This window comes from Cyprinus carpio, chromosome A2 (assembly GCF_018340385.1).
Source record: "Cyprinus carpio isolate SPL01 chromosome A2, ASM1834038v1, whole genome shotgun sequence".
Classification (NCBI taxonomy): domain Eukaryota; kingdom Metazoa; phylum Chordata; class Actinopteri; order Cypriniformes; family Cyprinidae; genus Cyprinus; species Cyprinus carpio.
In genome coordinates, this window is record NC_056573.1 from 12973311 (window position 1) to 12991351 (window position 18041).

The 18041-nt window shown below is 35.2% G+C and overlaps 1 protein-coding gene across 1 annotated transcript in view; it reads right to left on the reverse strand.

The window, feature by feature from the left end:
- Positions 1 to 18041, reverse strand: part of LOC109106133 (zinc finger protein GLIS1-like) — a 29650-nt gene that overhangs the window by 8768 nt on the left and 2841 nt on the right. The window contains exons 2-7 of the mRNA XM_042773856.1: positions 10487 to 10617; positions 9345 to 10399; positions 6071 to 6232; positions 3885 to 3995; positions 2968 to 3112; positions 164 to 257 (exon numbers count right to left, since the gene is read on the reverse strand). Of these exons, the coding sequence (XP_042629790.1) occupies positions 164 to 257; positions 2968 to 3112; positions 3885 to 3995; positions 6071 to 6232; positions 9345 to 10319 (1487 nt within the window). The 5' untranslated portion in view covers positions 10320 to 10399; positions 10487 to 10617. The remainder of the gene's footprint in view (positions 1 to 163; positions 258 to 2967; positions 3113 to 3884; positions 3996 to 6070; positions 6233 to 9344; positions 10400 to 10486; positions 10618 to 18041) is intronic.

Consider the following 18041-nt stretch of genomic DNA (forward strand, 5'->3'; position numbering starts at 1 on the left):
GGTTTCATAAGCCTGGGTAAAAAGTGCTTATCTAAATTCCGTTTCTTTACCTGGGGTTAAAAGCTGGGTTTGGAACGACGATAACCCGGGGTTAAGCGCAGTGTGAAAAGCCCTATACAGTATCATGATGTTCCTGATGCTTATACAGATTGCTGATCCTCACCTCGGCCGACTGTTGTGCAGAGGGCTGTGAAGGCTGATGCTGCTGTGCTCCATGCTGCTGTGTCTGCAACAGGATTCATCCTCCTCTGGGTATGCTGTAAACCCACAGGGATGACAAAAAAAATGTCTAATGAAATCTCTATAAAACACATTTACTTCTCCTAGACAGCAATGCAATTAAATGGAAAGCAATGGAGACTTTAAGTCTCTTGAAATCAAGTCTAAGATTTCCCGATGAACACAACATTGATGACAATAAAGAAGAAATGTTGGTAACACTTTAAAATAAAGTTCCAGTTGTTGACAGCTAACAATGAAAAATGAAATAAAAATTACAATAAAAATACTCCTGAGGCATTTATTAAACTGAAGCATTTATTATTAACAGTTAATGTTAATTTCAACATTTACTAATACATTATTAAAATCAAATGTATCAGCTAATATTATTCTGACCTGAGCAGACATGATCAATGAACAGCTGTATTTTTACAACTAACACTAACATGGATGAATGAATATGGCAACAAATGTATTACTAGTAGTTAAAGGTAGTTAATGCATGAACTAATGGTAACTAATGGAAGAATCTTGTAAAGTGTTACCAAAATGTTTCTTGTGCATCAAATCAGACTGGAGTAATGGCTGTTGAAAATTCAGCTTTGCCATCACAAGAATAAATTACATTTTAAAATACATTACAATAAAAAAAACATTTTAAATACTTCTGCTTTTATTGTATTTTTGATCAAATAAATGAAGCCTTGGTAAGAATGAGAGACGTCTGTCCAAAACGTTAAACAATTTTACAGACCTCAAACATTTGAATGGTAGTGTACACATCTAAAATCGAGTTATCTAAGCTATGCAATACACATTAATTCGGGGATTAATTTCGATATTGTCACATTTTTTGCAGTCTACTAAGGGATTTTAGGAAATGATGAAACATACCAAAAACTTCAATTAGTTTCCAAAAAAAAAAAAAAAAAGCAATATTTTCAGTGGGAAGAGACAGTCACATGAGAGCATATCCAGCCATATAATATTAAATTTGTGTGCTGTAAAACACAAATCACATGATGTGTTGTGAAACTGTGTAAAGTCTTGCTGATTCATTGGCAAAAATGTTAAAGAAATTTATAATCACTGGGTTCATTGAGAGAATTACAACTTGTTAATGTAAAATTTTTGGAATGGAACAGGAAGTGAATGTCATAACAGTGCTGCTTAATTTCTCTTAATTATGTTATTTCTCTTAATGCTGTTTAATCGATCAAGGTCAGAATTAATAATGTTGTCAGTCTGGCTTCTGATGTTAAACATCTCACAGTTATTCTTCACTCGAAACACATAGTTGTTTCTTTCTTATTCGGCAGAATCAGACGACTGAAATATCTTTGGCTTCTGTCTGCCTGTCACATCTTTTAGAAAAGTCGCGAGCAGTCTAAGGCAGTTAGTGTGGACTGCCCTCATGGATTTTCTCTTCAGGTGTTGACTAAAGAAGCCCTACGCTGTCTGACAGCCTCTTGACTCCGTCTCAAGCATCTGAAGGAAAAGTGGCTGGAATGGAAAAGATTCAGTGAGAGACATGCGTGGGGTGGCTGCTTGCCCACGGTGGGTACCCAGTGACTGCGCAAACACTGCTCTTTTGAGCTCGTCGGAACAGCTGATGTCAGAAATAGTACGTAGTGTAAATGATGGGTATAGGGAAATGTGGAAGGGAGTGGACGGGACTCAATGGTCTGGGAACATTCTCCTCTGGACACATCTGTAATGCTAAATGGCATGCACATATAAACAACTTTTTCTGTGCACTGGTTAAAAATGGATAGCGGCTGGAATTATACAGACTGCTTGTGTACAGGGTTATACAATGTCATCTTTCACTCGCATTGGGTTCTTTTACACTACCATTCAAAAGTTTGGGATCGGTATGATTTATTATTTATTTCTTTTTTATGAGAATTGCATTTGCCACAACATTTGCCATCATAGCAATACATGACTTTTTAAAAACAGGAGTTATTTTAAATTGTAATAATGTTTCACAATATTACAATTCTACTGTATTTTTTTTTTTTTACCAAATAAATGCAGACTTAGTGAGAAGAGACTTTTAAGAACATTAAGAAAAGTCATCACAATTTTTCATCCGTAGTGTTTATAATAATGAACATCTTGAGCTAATCATGAACGATGTTATGTTTAGTTTTATATGGAAAGAGAAAAATTACAAAAACATTTGAATTTGGCATTTAAAAAAAATAATAATTAAATAATTGTGGCGTATTCAGATTCACATTTGTTACCAGTAGATTTTTTATTAGTATTTTATATTATTTATTTATTTATTTTAGTTCTGGATGTTTTTAGAGGTAAATTATATATTCAGATTATAATATTATGCTGTAAGTTTTCTGAATTGCAAATTCACAATTCTTAAATTCAAACTATACAAAAATTAGACCTGAGTTTAAGGTTTTGTGCTCCATAGCAATGCTTGACCTGAGCATTTTGGCCAAATAATTATCTATATAAAAAATAAAACAATACAAATTCCAAACCTTTAAAATAAACCTCAAAATCAGCAAAATATAGGTGTTTTACATGCAGAAAACACCAGCTAAGACCAGCATGACTTTCCAACCAGATGCTGGAGTCTTTCTGAGGAAGCATGCTGGTCATTTTTTCTGGTGTACTTTACTTCCTTTAGTTTTACAGCACAAGCTGGCAAAACATCTCGCAGACCATAAACAAAAGCCCGATATAGGATAGACCATAAGCAATTGGGTATACACCTACCAGTAAAGCCTTCCTGATGAATCTTAGTGAGGGAGGCAGGACACCTATGTTCTGGACTCTGTACTGAATGAGTTGAGCCATGGAGATGCTGCAAGCCAAGGCACACATCCACAACTTCCTGCTCCATCTTATTGTGTAGCTGGACCTGTCAAGATACAGAAAACATAAGCATAAAATGTACAGCACTGATTTCCTACTCTGATAAAGCAGACACCATATCGTACTTTACTCTGTAAAAAAGCATAAAATGTACAGCATTGATTTCCTACTCTGATATTAGACTCCGATCTGTGACAGATGGATTCGGCTGAACTAAAGTCAAATAAAGAAAACAGTGTGTGAAAACTGATAAAAAAAAAATCAATTAAATTCAATTAAAAGTAATGTGAAGCCTTGTTTTCAGTGTGGGCGCATATTGCACTTTGCTTTTGTAGAGAAGTACCGCAAAGATATACTGCTTGACTGTGAGAGCGGCAAAATCTTGAGGCTGAAACAACTTTCTGTTGTTGATTCATTTGAGCCTTCAGTAGAGCTGGTGAGCATGTTTGCTATTTGCATGTCACATCTGGCCTCTTGAGGAATAGCACTGCACTGCTTATTAACTGTATTATGGGAACACATGTGTTCTTGCTTAGAATGCCAAAGCCTTGGGAATACACAAAGATCTCCTTCATTCTCCTTTGTTTGGAGAGCAGGAACAGCCCATAAAACAATAAGCCTTTTCATCAAAGATCTCTGGGATGAAGATTACGGATGAAGTTAATGCATTAAACGATGTGACTTCATTTATCAGGTCATTAAGATCAGCTAATTAGTTACACATTGTGTGTGCATGCATTTTTTTTTAGGTTATTATGTTATCAAATGAGGCTGAGGTTGTTTTTCATACAAAACTAACAAACACTTGAAATTGTTACCTTGTCCTGTGCCTGCAGGGCTTTACTGGAGTGGACCTTGACGTGTTTTCGCAATGAGCTTGGGTCGGTGTAACGTTTGGTGCACCCTGGGAGCTGACATGCATACGGTTTCTACCAAAAGTGCCACATAAAATAATAAAGCAAGAGGCACAGCAGAAGAGACAAGGGGAAATTGGTCATTCAAATGTGTAACATTTCCTGTTTATATATATGTGTGTGTGTGTGTGTGTGTGTGTGTGTGTGTGTGTGTGTGCGCGTGTGTGTGTGTGTGTTTTCTGCTTTTTGGTTGCATCATATGACTTTGATTCAGTGAAAATAATGACTGTTCAGAGGTGTGCGGCTGATAAGATTTTTTTCTAAAAGAAGTTAATACTTGTATTCAGCAACGAAGCATTAAATTAGGACAGTGAAGACATTTATAATCACAAAAGTTTGTATCATTAAAAAAAAAAAAATGTATGATGGACTCCACAAAAATATTAAGCAGTGCAACTGTTTTCAACATTGATAATAATAAGAAATTTTTCTTGAGCACCAAATCAGCTTATTAGACTGATTTCTGAAGGATCATGTGACACTGAAGACTGGAGTAATGATGCTGAAAATTCAGCTTTGCATCACAGGAATAAATTCTATTTTAAAATATATAAAAATTTTAATTGTAATAATATTTCACAATAGTGCTGTTTTTACTGTATTCTTGATCAAATAAATGCTGCCTGGGTGAGCATAAGAGACTTCGGTAACAATTTAGAATAGAGAACACATTCACTGAGTTTTCCCTGAACAAACTTCTAATTTGCTGAATATTATTAGTTAGTAAGGTAGTTGTTAGTTTAGGTATGAGGTTAAGGTAATGGTCAAATAAGGCATTCATTTGTGCCTAATAAGTACTGATAAACAGCCAATATACTAGTAATATGCATGCTAATATACAACTAGTTAATAGTGAGAATTGATCCTTAAAATAAAGTCTCAAAAACATTACAAAATTATTTTTATTACAATACCAGCACATGAAGCACTTGTTGTTTTTGACTTTGTGGCAAATTAAGTATCAAAAATATATAAGGAATACTTTATTTTCTAAACTCAAAGTATAGGACATTTCATGACTGTTCTCAAAAAATATTCAGATGCTTTACATGGTTACATAAAACAAACCCTTCACAGGATATTACACAGGTGCAGAGCGATACACACACAAAAAGATTCAGTAAATATTATGAAATCGCCACATCTGTCCACTTCAAATATTAACCGCACATGTCAACCTGAGCTACACAAATTCTGAAAACAGCACTGAATAATCAATAATGTAATGTCTTTAGAAATGCACTTCTTACATCATACATTTCAGCTGTACATTTAGAGAGTGTGAGGAAAAATGAATGCTTTGCTGGATAACTTTCCCAAAGTCTGCATTAATAACACAGAGTGACATAAATATACCAGCCCTGAACAATCACTTCCACAGATTTGCTCCACTCATTTACATGACGAATCATGACATTTGCACAGTCAGCATGTCTGCAATTAGAAGTGCGATGGCTGCCATCAGTAGTAAACGAAAACCACCCTGCTTTGAATAAATCAGCTCTGTTGACTTAAGTGTTCTGAGGAAACAGATATCACTTGCAGGCTGGTTGTTACACAGCTGTACAGGCTGGCAAGAGAGCCGCAGTGGGAGAGCTGTGGAGAGAGGATGTGCAGCCAGAGCTGGTATAGTCGCTGAAGTGGCTCTCTTTTTTTCTTAAGTCATTAAAGTGAAAGGAGATCTCCCCAGTGTTCCAGACTATAATTCCTTACTCTGAATTTAGTGTAAATAAAACCCTATTATTACTACTACTATGTCTGGAAAAAGTGACAAGTAAGCTTCCCTCACTTGTTTGTTTTCATTAGTGGTGTACACCTTTCACATACTAGGTATAAGTGCAAATTCATGATGAAACACAACTATATATACAGTGGGCTCTAAGAATCACTAGTAAAGGAACTTTTAGAAAGTCTTAGTTTAATTAGTGACCTAAAAATGGAGAAAAGTGAGGCAAACAAATGTGTGCATATAAATATAAATTATTATTTTTTATTTCTTCTGAGACTTTTGGATCCAACTGTATGATTTTCATTTTTAATATTGTTTTTGTGTTTTAACCTGAAAGAGCCATAAGAATGGTCATACGTACGGTGTCCAGGTGTGTGCGCTGGTGTTTGGCTCGATCACTTGAGTTGCTGAAGGCCTTGAGACAGCCAGGATGCTGGCAAATGTAGGGCTTCTCTCCAGTGTGGCTGCGTAGGTGGATCTTCAGGTTCTCCAGACGGGAAAATGCCTTATTGCAGCCTTCAAACTATAAGACAACACCCAAGCACATGTGCATATGAGGGAAAAAGTCTTTCAAAAATCTCCAGGTTCTTCAATGTATTTGCATGTACATATACATGCAAATTTCGACTTATGCTTTAGTGGCAGAGAGGGCTTTGGTGAAACTAGTTTTTTTTTTTACTTACTGCCATTCAATCTCCTAAAAAAACATCTGATACCAAGGTATGCTTGATGGAAAAGTAAGAAAGTGGTGGCATGAAATGTTTTCCATGGATCTTTTTTAAAGCTCAAAATGATACCAGTTTTGGAACAGGAAATGTTTTTGCCACAGTGACAGTTATGTAACATTTGAAATGAACAACAGTTCGCCCAAAAGTGAAAATCCTGCCATCAATTACTCACCCTCATGTTGTTACAATTACAACCCATAAGCTTCTCTTTCTTTCATAGAACACAAAAGGAGAACCTATGAAGAATGTTCAAGCTGCTTCGTACTATACAATGAAAGTGAATGGGGACCATGACAGCTGAGCTGTGGTCACCTTTCATTTTCATTGTATGGAAAAGGGCAGACTGTGTTCAGTTATCAATAATTCCTTTAGTGTTCCACAGACAAAAGAAAGTCATACAGGGTTTGAAAGACATAATGGTGAATAACTGCCTTAAGCTGAAAATGATGTTGAGGAATTAGATATTAAGCCACATACAATTGTTATGCTCCTATAGTAAATTAAATGCTATTCATGTTGTCAATTCATGCACATTTATGAGGCTCATTCTGAAGATCCGCACACAAACACACATGCCTTTCTACCAAGTTTATTAAACAGACATGTTCAAAGCTGGTTCCTGTTAGAACAAGGCTCTGCTAAGATGTTTGAGTTGGAGAGACCAGCGAAGGAGTCAGTAATAAGCCCAGCTGATTCAAGGTGGCAGCCGCAGTCATGCAGACTTTTGGTTGGAGCAATTCTGCAAAATTATAAAACAAATTTTGGCGGTCACAGGTGTGATGTCATGATGAGGTTATATGAAAAATGAATAGGGTTTCATTGAGCATCTTTACATTTATGCATTTACAACTATAAAATTTAAATGAACTAAGTTGACGTTCTGACACATTTATCCAAATCAAATATACCTTTGGTGAAGTATACTTACATACATTTATGAATGTGAATAATAATAATAATTTAAAAAAAATCTCAGTCTGTTAAAGCAGACAATTTCTGCATACTGCATAATGAATCTCAGATATAAAATATGTTTAAAATTGATAACAATATATATATATATATATATATGTGTGTGTGTGTGTGTGTGTGTGTGTGTGTGTATAAAACATTAATGGATCTAATCATTTATCAAAATCTATATGCATTTGTAAAATAATAATAAAAAAGTGTATTAATAGCCATGTTGTTGACATTAAAAATATACACAAAAAATCACAATGTTACAAATTATAATCCGATTTAACATTTAATTGAGAAAAATCTATTCAGGATAAAATGCTTCCCAAATGATAGTCCTCTGGCCACCACAGATTAAAAATAAAAATTAAACAAATAATAACATGAAATAGATTAAATAATATCCCATCGCTACCGTACATCATTCAAAACAACCACATTTCCTATATAGCTCATGGTAAAGGAAATTAAACAGTTTCATCAAAGTATTCAATTATTATAGTTTTAGGACATTGTTATCGCTGCCTGCCTACAATAATATCTTTGAGCATGTAATGAATATAACTTCTTACAGTTACTGTGTTCCGTCTATTATATTCTATGTATTATGTATCTTTGCAAATCTCAAAAATAAGAGATGAAACTTAAGTTCTGATTATAATAATTCAATATCAGGTAACAGAATGAGAGAACATTTTGCTGTTCCCTTAAACTGCATGAGGGGTCTTGCAAGTTACTTATTTTACACCCCCCCCCCCCCCCCCCAAAACAAATAAATAAATAAATAAAATCAGGCAGTGAAGATTAAAAAAGCTAAGTCTAAAACTCCTTCTTCAAAGTTGTCCTGGAAAGAGTTGACTAAATTGATCATTGCATTATAACAGTCTCCAGGCAACTCTTATGAAGGCAATCTGTAAGTGAACTATAAACAAATCTAAAATGTCGAAATCTCTAAAATCTGCAATCAATCCTTCCTTTTTTGAGGTGAAGAGAGACTGAGTTCACATGTCGGTCTCTCTATATTACAAACTCTTAGTTCAAAGAATTGGCATGGTTTGAAATAAAATGTCAATTTTTACTGAAAGATACAAATGATAATTATTAGAAAAACAATACCTGTGCTCAGTGTCTAGAACAATACTGTGATACACACTACCAAAAAAGTTTGGTGTTTTGAGATAAGTCTCATGCACAGCAAGGCTTTTCATTTAAAATAAAGTTTTCTATTTTAATATATTTTATTTAATGTAATTTATTCCTGTGATGGCAAAGCTGCATTTTCAGCAGTCATTACTCCAGTGATCAGTGTCACATGATCGTTCAGAAATCATTCCAACATGCTGATTTATAATATTTTAAAAACCAGAAAATGTTCTTTGTCCAGCCCAGGAGAACAAACTAAATATTCTATGATTTTATATTAATTTTATATGACATGCAAGATATAAGAGTTCATAAGAGTTGCAACCTTATCCAGCAGTTGGGACAGGTCTGAATATTGTTTAAAACACAGACTATTGTGATCTAGTCATGTTTGTGCAACAATCATAAACATGAAATAAAATGAATAATAAACAAAATATACATGCAATTATCATTAACAGCCTTGTAAGCAACAATGTTCCTGATTTAAAATGATCAGTGGCTATCAAGTTTGAGACAAAATGTTAGGTTTTTGTTATTGATAAACTCAGATTTTGCATTAAAGAAAAATATTTGATTATTTTTCCTTGCAATAACTTTGGTAACAATGTTGACTGTTTCAGACTGACAAATGCAGTCAGCACATTGTGTAAAAATTGAGAAAATAGAACAGTATTATTTACTTATGTAGGTCAAATGATGTCACTTCCTGGGTGTCACAAGTTTGTGGAATTTTGAGACCTTTTCTTTTGTATGTTCTGTTGTTATTGTCTTTGTACGTATAAAAATCAAAACTGAACTCACCATGCATTTGTTGGGCTTTTCACCAGAATGGACTCTCATGTGAATAAGAAGTTTGTATCGGGCATTGAAGGGCTTGTGCCGACGGACACATCCTGCCCAGAAGCAGGTAAATTCCTCGCCTTTTCGCTGATCTATATGAACCTTCTCTATATGTCTGACCAGTTCTTCTTTCAACCCATAGGTAGCCCTACAATCCATCCATTTGCATGGCTGCTCTTCACTCAGGTGTTCATTCATTCTCTCAGCTCCAGAAAGCCCACCCAGTCCCAAATCATTCTTCAACTGCTGCAGTGTAGGAAGCTTTTCTGATACTTCTATCTGAGTATTATGAAGGTTAAGGTGCTGGGTTTGATCCTTGGTGGCGTCTGAGTCAATGCAGAGATACTGAAGGAGTTCTTCCTTGTGTAGAAGCTTCTTGTAACAAAGATGAAATTCAGCAACAGGCTCTTGCTTCAGAGACTTGGGATACAAACATCCTTCTGGAGTTTTCTCCTGTGGCTCTGGTGTGCAATTGTAGAGAAGATCCTGGGCCTCAGGTGGACCGCAGAGAGTTGAAAGAGATGGAGAAGTCAAACATAGCTCTGATATCGAGCCAGATGAGTGACTAGAGGAAGGGGAAGAGAAGGATGGAGAGAAGGCACTGAAAGATGATGTGGACAGGGAAGAGCAGAACAAGGAAGGAGGCAATGTGTCGTTATGTACAACCGAGAGAGTGCAGGATGTGTCACTCTTTAAGCCGCTGATATAAGACACAATGGCTCTTTCTGTGGAAAAGACCAAGTCGAGATCATCTGTTGACACAGGTGACTCAGACAAGTCACACATCTTCAGACCTTCCATGTGAACTGTTTGGTTTAAAGAGGACTTTTCATCATTGTTAACAAGGCCCCACTGGTGCAGCTGTGGAACCGCTGGACTGAGACCAGCAGGCCTCATGACGTTCTTCCAGTTACTTTCCCTCTGAATGTGGATCATCAAATGGACACTGTAGAAATTATCCAGGGGTCGCAAATGTTTTTCAAGTAATGACACACCTGTGATGATTCACAAGGTACCTGGAAAGAACATCAGATAAATTGATTAATTTCAACAGTGAATTCAAAACAGAGATATCAGATCAAGTGTGTGTGTTCACAGAAGACCTCAAGAGGAACTGGAGGTGCATGTTGATGTTGAATGCAGGTTGACTGACAAGCTGGTGTTTTGTTTTTCCATCATCTAAACGCTCCCAGAATGCAAAGCTCTGTTCAGTCCTTTCACCAATCACTGTTTACTACAAAGGGAAAAGTTATAGGGTAATAATTATCATCAATATAATAATAACAATAAAAAATACTCATACACTACTATTCAAAAGTTTGGGGTTATTAGAAAATTATTACTTTTATTAATCAAAGTTGCATTAAATTGATCGAAAGTGATGGTAAAAGATGATTATAATTTTACAACAGATTTCAAATAGATGCTGTTTTGAACGTTCTATTCATTACAGAATCCTGAATAAATTGTAGGCTATATGAAGTTTCCACAAAAATATTAGGCAGCACAACTGTTTTTTAACATTGTTACTGAACAGCAAATCAGCATATTAGAATGATTTCTGAAGGATCATGTGACACTGAAGACTGGAGTAATGACTGCTGATAATTCAGCTTTGCTGTCACAGACATGAACAACATTTTTAAATATTTAAAAATAGAAAATAGTCATTTTAAACAGTAATACAATTTCACTGTATATACTGTTTTTACAAATAAATGCAGTCTAGAAGAGCAGAAAGAGATTATTTAAAAAATGTTACCGACCCTAAACTTCTGAACTTGTCTGGCACTTTTTTTTTTTTTTTGGTGGCAATATGTCAGATTACTATGGAAGCCCGTTTCCGCTACTTAATAAAAAATAAAACAAGGTAATTTAGACTTTTTATCTTATAATTCTGGCTTTTTTTCTCATAATTGCGAGTTCATATCTCACAATTCTGACTTTATAACTATAAAAAAAGGTCAGAATTGCAAGATATGAACTCACAATTGCTAGAAAAAATTCTGAGAAAAATTTTAGAATTGTGAGATAAAAAGTCGCAATTACCTTGTTTTATTTTTTATTCAGTGGCGGAAATGGGCTTCCATAGATTACTGTCATGTAAACCATATAAAAAATGTTTTCTGTAAATGGAAACAGATTTAGTAATAAGTCACAGTGTCACAGTAGTTTCCACATGCAGAATAAGTGGTGAGAAATCTAATTTGCTAATCATATGATTACACACAAAAAAAGATACACAAAAAAAGATGATGCATATTTCCAATTAACAGATTTGAGTCATGCTAATATTGTACTACTTGTTCATCAAAAGCTGGATTATGCTGCATTCACAATGACAGTGATTCAATCGGCGGAGTCTTCAGATGTTTGTTTCCAGTAGGTGATCCTGCCTGGGCTCAAACAGAAAAACAAAAAATAAACCATTTTTCACTGTGAATCTCAGTCAGCGTGAACTTCCCTTTAAACCACAGTCTTAACTGTAGGAGAATGCCTGTGTTACTGCAGCTCCTCTTCTTAACAGACATACCACCTAACCACACTCCTCAGGGGTGACATCCACAGCCGCTGAAAGCTTGCAGAATCACTGCATTAGTAGCCAATATGCTTCTATAAAAACTCTGTCAGTCCTCTCATGAATTGGACTTGATTATGGTGCATTTTTATTCTCTTTGAGGGTCCAGGTAGCAATGTTCAGACCCAGTAAAGATGAACAGTGAGACATTTGTGCCCTGACAGATTGGTTGGAACCTCTGGCAGTAGAGGATGCAGAGATCTGGTACTAAAAGCAGAGATTCTAATGTACTACATCCCTCAGCTAATGAGAAGCAGGCCTGGAACAGTGGGGAAGAGTCTTCAAAAGGTCTCTCCTGTCCAACACTCACACTACTGTGGTGAATTCATGCGTGCTTTAACACGTTCGCTCAAGTGATCCAGTGATGTGCTGCCATGATTGAGCTGGCCAGTTAAAATGAGTCCTCAAGGGCGCTGCTATTGCTTTGAATGCACCCATTAAAAGGGCTTAATGTCAAAATCCTTTTCCCACATTGTATTTATACCATTGTAAATGAAGATACAATTAAAGTATAAAATCACAGAAGAGAAAGTTTAGCACTTCTGCTCTTGGAAAAAGTTTTGTGTGTGTGTGGGTGGTGGTTTAAGTTTATGCCTCCTTACAGTAAATGTGTTATTTAAATGGAAACATATGGGTCACAGAGGTTGTCTCTCACAGAATAAGTGGCGAGGAACCTTATTAGCAAATTATAATGATTAAATGTCTGACAAAATATCAAAAATATATTATACATTACTCTGAAAACCACAATTTAGAATCCTATTTTATGTCTAATTAAACACACAGACACACACACATATTAAATTCTTTTTAGCAAATGTCTCTTTAACAAATGCATTTGTTTACCCACAGAAAAGAAGAGTATTGAAAAAAAAAAGAAATCTCCACATAATAATGGGAAAACCATGGCATAACTAATGGACTGATTCAGTATAATCGCCCTAATAAGATTCTCTGACCACACAGAATCTTGACCTTTTGCACTCTATGAACCTTTTTATCAGACTGTTGTCTCAAGTAGTGGTTCACTAATGTGCTGTTGTCTGTGATGCTTTCATCCATAAAGAACTTAATGGAGAAACATCATCAATCTTGAAGCTATTCAATACTGTTCAGACTTTACCAGAGGTCTTTAAAAGTCCTTCCACTCGAATTCTGGGTATATTAAACACCTCAGCTCAATTCAGTTTTATACAAGATGAAAATGTACACCTTTAAGTTGTATTTTTGTATCACTATATAATAATTTGTCATCAGGAACTTTCAGAATGATGCTGAATGAAACAACCTGCCAATAATCACCTTTTGTTTTAAAAGAAACCGGAACAAACTCATAAGACTGAGAAAACCATATGATTTCATTTAAGGAATTTTTAATATTGCCACAGATTGCTAAACACAGCTGTGTAATCCGACTGGGAAATGAGTACTACTTATTTAGCAATAAATACTTCTGTCTACATTTTCAGAGCACTTCTATTCCAGAACAAACATTATAAACGTTATACGTTATAAAATGTGCCTTGGCGTGACATTATTATGATTCATTAAACAAATGAAAATGATGTTTTCATATGCTTTTTTAATTATCATGCTGTGTAAGTGGCTGACATGTTTATTGTCTCCAGAATGGGTATGAAAAGGTGACAAACGAATAATTGCTCTGATTTATTAGTTCGCTGTAGGTTTAGAAAGCTTCGTGTCATTTTCAACACTGGCACTTTCAACAAGCCAGACATCTTTGAAGTACACTCAAAGACCTGATTCAAGCGAAACTAGCAGGAATATCCATCTATCCTTACTAAACATAAAATAATAAATGATGAGACATGTGGCCTTGAAGGGAGGAATAATATCAATTACCACATTCACATTTAGTAGATGTTTTTATTCAAAGAGACTAGTACTAGTTTAGACAAGCAGTACTAGTTTATCATACAAGAGCCAATAACACACACAAGTACTTAAAAAGTACTTAAAATATAGAAGCTAGAGCAGAAAAGTTTTGAAAAGAAAAACATTAAATAAGAAGAGGAGTGCAGGAGTTGAGACAAACACCGCACTAACAGCAGCTACTAATCTAGTACCACAGAAAGACAATACAAGATACTATTTGAACAAACAACTGTACTCTATCTTCATACACATCCACCCGAAGAGGTAGCATCAACATAATTTACTCTGGCTATGTGAAATCAAAGAAATATTAATCTAATTATATTAGAGAAATCCAGAAATATATTCCTGGTCTTCTAATTCAGTATTATGTTTAGTACTGTATGAAAGAAACTAGTGAAACTGAAAATAAAATGCCTATTTTATTACATGACAATGCATTAAACATGCAATGTATTTATTATGTGAAAATTTCAATGACTATATGTTTAAACTGCTGTAACAAAATCCAGACAGTCACTTTATTCAATATGAAATATCACTTTCTCATCCAAACCCATGGAATCAGTCATGATAACCTTACAAAGCATTACTCACATCAAATAATATCCATAAATATCCATCCATAAAACTGGATGTAAATATTTGTTTTTAAAGCATACATAAAGGTATAGGCAGTGAATTACTCATATTAATGTGTGAATTTCTTTAATAAATAAATAAAAAATACATTAAAATGAAATATTAAAAGGTAAAATTTTTTATTTCAAATGGTTATCCTATCAAATAAACACCCCAAACCATTAAACTAGGTTGTTAAGTACTGCAGTCTTCATTATTAGTTCATTATTCCTAATATATTAATTAATTTTTATGAATTGAACCTTATTGTGAAGTGTAAAAGAATTTCCTACTAAACTTTCCTATATATATATAAAAAGCAATTGATCAGGATACTGAGAAATCAACGACAAATCCATAACTTGTATAACTTGTATAACTTCATAAAGACACACAGTATAAATGTATACCTGTATAAATGTCGTAGTGGTATATGGGAGCTCCAGAGTGGTCCACTGGCCACATTGTGGCACCAGTACATTTTTTTTTTTTTTTTTTTAATTGTGATGGAAGTGTTTGTATACGTGGACTTCTGTCTCACTGGGAACATAAATGAACAATATAAAAGGATTGTGGCGTCTCACATTACTGACTGTTATTAAAGCACTGACGGAAGGATGCATCACTGAAGAACGAAGGCCGACCGCACTACCACCCCGTCAGTCCAAACATTCATAAGCAAGTGCAAATCTGTGAGAAAACTTAGCTGAACGCTGAAGCCAGGAAATTCCACTGAAATGACAGTGGTTGAATCCAAACCACCAGACATGGACAGAGCTTCTCTACTGAATACAGCGGGTGGACGGACAGTACGTGGAGCCAGTACTTACACACTCCACACATCTGCCAACGGTGTTTAAAGGGGTCATATGATGCGATTTCAATTTTTAGTTTTTCTTTGGAGTGTTACAAGCTCTTGGTGAATAAAGAAGATCTGTAAAGTTGCAAAGACTAAAGTCTAAAACCCAAAGCAGTATTCTTTATAAAAGTTAAGAGTCAACCAAGCCCTCTTAAAACAGCTCGTTCTAACATGCCCCCACATCTCTACGTCATGATGTGAGAAGATTTGCATAACGCTGCTCAAATGTTCACGCAAAGAAAGAAGGCCTGACTTTTATTCGCACTGTTGCCGCCGGCGCCATGTTGTGGAGACGCCGTGTTTCGTTGTGAAAGCAAAACTACTTTGTTTGGCCTTCCAAAAGAGGACAAGACTAGAAATCAGTGGTTAAGTTGTATTTACAACACTGTTCCAGAACAGTTCAACCCAAATATTCAGATGTGTGCAGTGCATTATATGCCAGACGAGGACTGTTTCCTGGAAGAGTAGCCTACAATGCCGGTGTCTGTTTCTAACAAGTGGGGCAATAACAACTTTGCAAGGACAGTCTGGTGCTTTGGACTCAGCCTGTAAAAGTAAGTTTTCATATTTAAAGAATTTGCCACTGATGATTCAAACGTGAGTTTTGAGCAGTGTAGAATAGCACTTGTTGTTTGTTGTTTCTCTGATCACAAATGCAGACATGGTTTTGTTTACGCGGCGCGATACACAATGCTTAAAAAGACAGTATAAGTCATTATAATCAGTAATTATGTCCCCACTGGATGCCGCAAATGCCTCGTTTATAATGGGTTTTACTGGTTTTGTCTTGTCACGTGAATCCCAGTATGTTAAGGGGGGTAACATTTCCGTCACACGCTTGAGGCATTCGGTCAATCACAACACACTGGATAGCTGGCCAATCAGAGCACACCTCGCTTTTCAGAGCTTTGTAAAAATCGATGCATTTCAGAAGGCGGGGCATAGAGGAGAAACAATAATGTAGATTTATGTGGAAAATAATATGTTTTTTTGAACCTTAAATCGCATAAACACATTGCATTACACCAAATACACAAAATAATGTTCTTTTTAGCAACATCATATGACCCCTTTAAGGAGACGAGACCTCTTTAAATTGCACAAGGTTAATTGGTTGTGACTTGTATTCCATATTTCAATAAATCTATTCTGGTTCTGGTCGAGTAAATGTCTATGATCACGGATTTACAAAATTATGCTTAAATGAAGAGCAACTTGAGATCTGGTGAAAACTGATTTGATGTAATGCAATACTCTGGGTGAAATACAAGTTAGGCTCAACCGATTTGCATTTGAGGTGTAATGTTGATTAAAACAACAAAAATTATTTTTGACTCATTCCTCCTTTATATTAAAGTCAGACAAAAACAGAAATTATGACCTGAACTTTTTATTCCTTATTGTGATTTATAATAAGTGAAACAGCAAAAAAAAAATGTGAAAAGAAAAAAAAATTGTAGGGAGGGACTTGATTTGGTGTATTGGGAATTGATTGGATCCTATTGTTTGCTAAATGCTTTGATAATTAAATCAAAGAATTGAAACGCATCTGGCCATTGGACAATCTTATTGCCCAGCCCTCGAGCCAGCACACACGTCAACAGAGAAGAGAAGTTATAGCCAGGAGGAGGGCATGCTCATGTTTTTGATTAAAGATTATGGGCATACAACTTTAAAAAAAAAAAAAAAAAAAGTGTTGTGTTGTGCTATATTAATTTTATTTTAATCTGCAACATTCCATAAAAACATGAACTGTTCATTTATTTCATGGCAAGTTAAAAAATAATAAATCAATTCTATGGTGATGGTGATGCACTAATAATGCAAGTGCTTTGTAAAGAAATATCCTGTTAAATTAAGGGTTAAGAAATGGTGTAAAAATATGGTGACAAATTTTCAGGTATTATGGGATGGCATATGTGTGTCTGTATTACTTTACTTTATAACCATACATTTAGTTAAATGAAAAATATCATTTAACAGGTTTTTACTAAAACAATTTTAGCTTTATCTAAAGAAATGACTAACTTTATTTCACAGTGTTAATGGGAAACAATTTTTAAAAGCCCTCAGCCATATTAAAAAAAGAAAACTGCCCTCCTGTATTTCCAATCAGGTTTCCAAACCTCAGCTCTTTTAATTTTGCTTACTGTAAATAAATCTTTAAAATGTAAATGGATGCTTTCTCAGAGGTGTGGAGGAACAGAAGCTCATAAAAAGACAAATCTAGATATAGTTTCACCTATAAAGCACACCACACAAATAAAACTGAGTACAGGGATGAAGTGTTTTTTGGACTTGTAGCAGTGAAAATATCTGACGATCCCCCACAGCGTTCTTGTTGGTCTCAGATCAAAAAGTTTACAGAATCTAGGCTTTTAGGCATGAAGGCCCAATATGTGAGGTCTGTTCTTTTTAAACGGCTAAAGCCAGAGTCAGCTGGAACCTTAAAGTCCTATTTTACGGTCCCTGTCAACACGATCATCATCACATTCAATTAACTTTAAAAGTGGACCTAAACCACAGCAATACAAATAGCATGAGTGGTATAATGCTTTCAAGACATTTACATGGACATGAAAATGGATTTGACAGTCACTGAAGCATTTGTTTAAAGGAACTTTTGGAGTATTAAATTGCCAATAAAAATAACTTGTCACTGTAGTGATTTACAGCACTGCAACAATGCTGGCAACATATACTG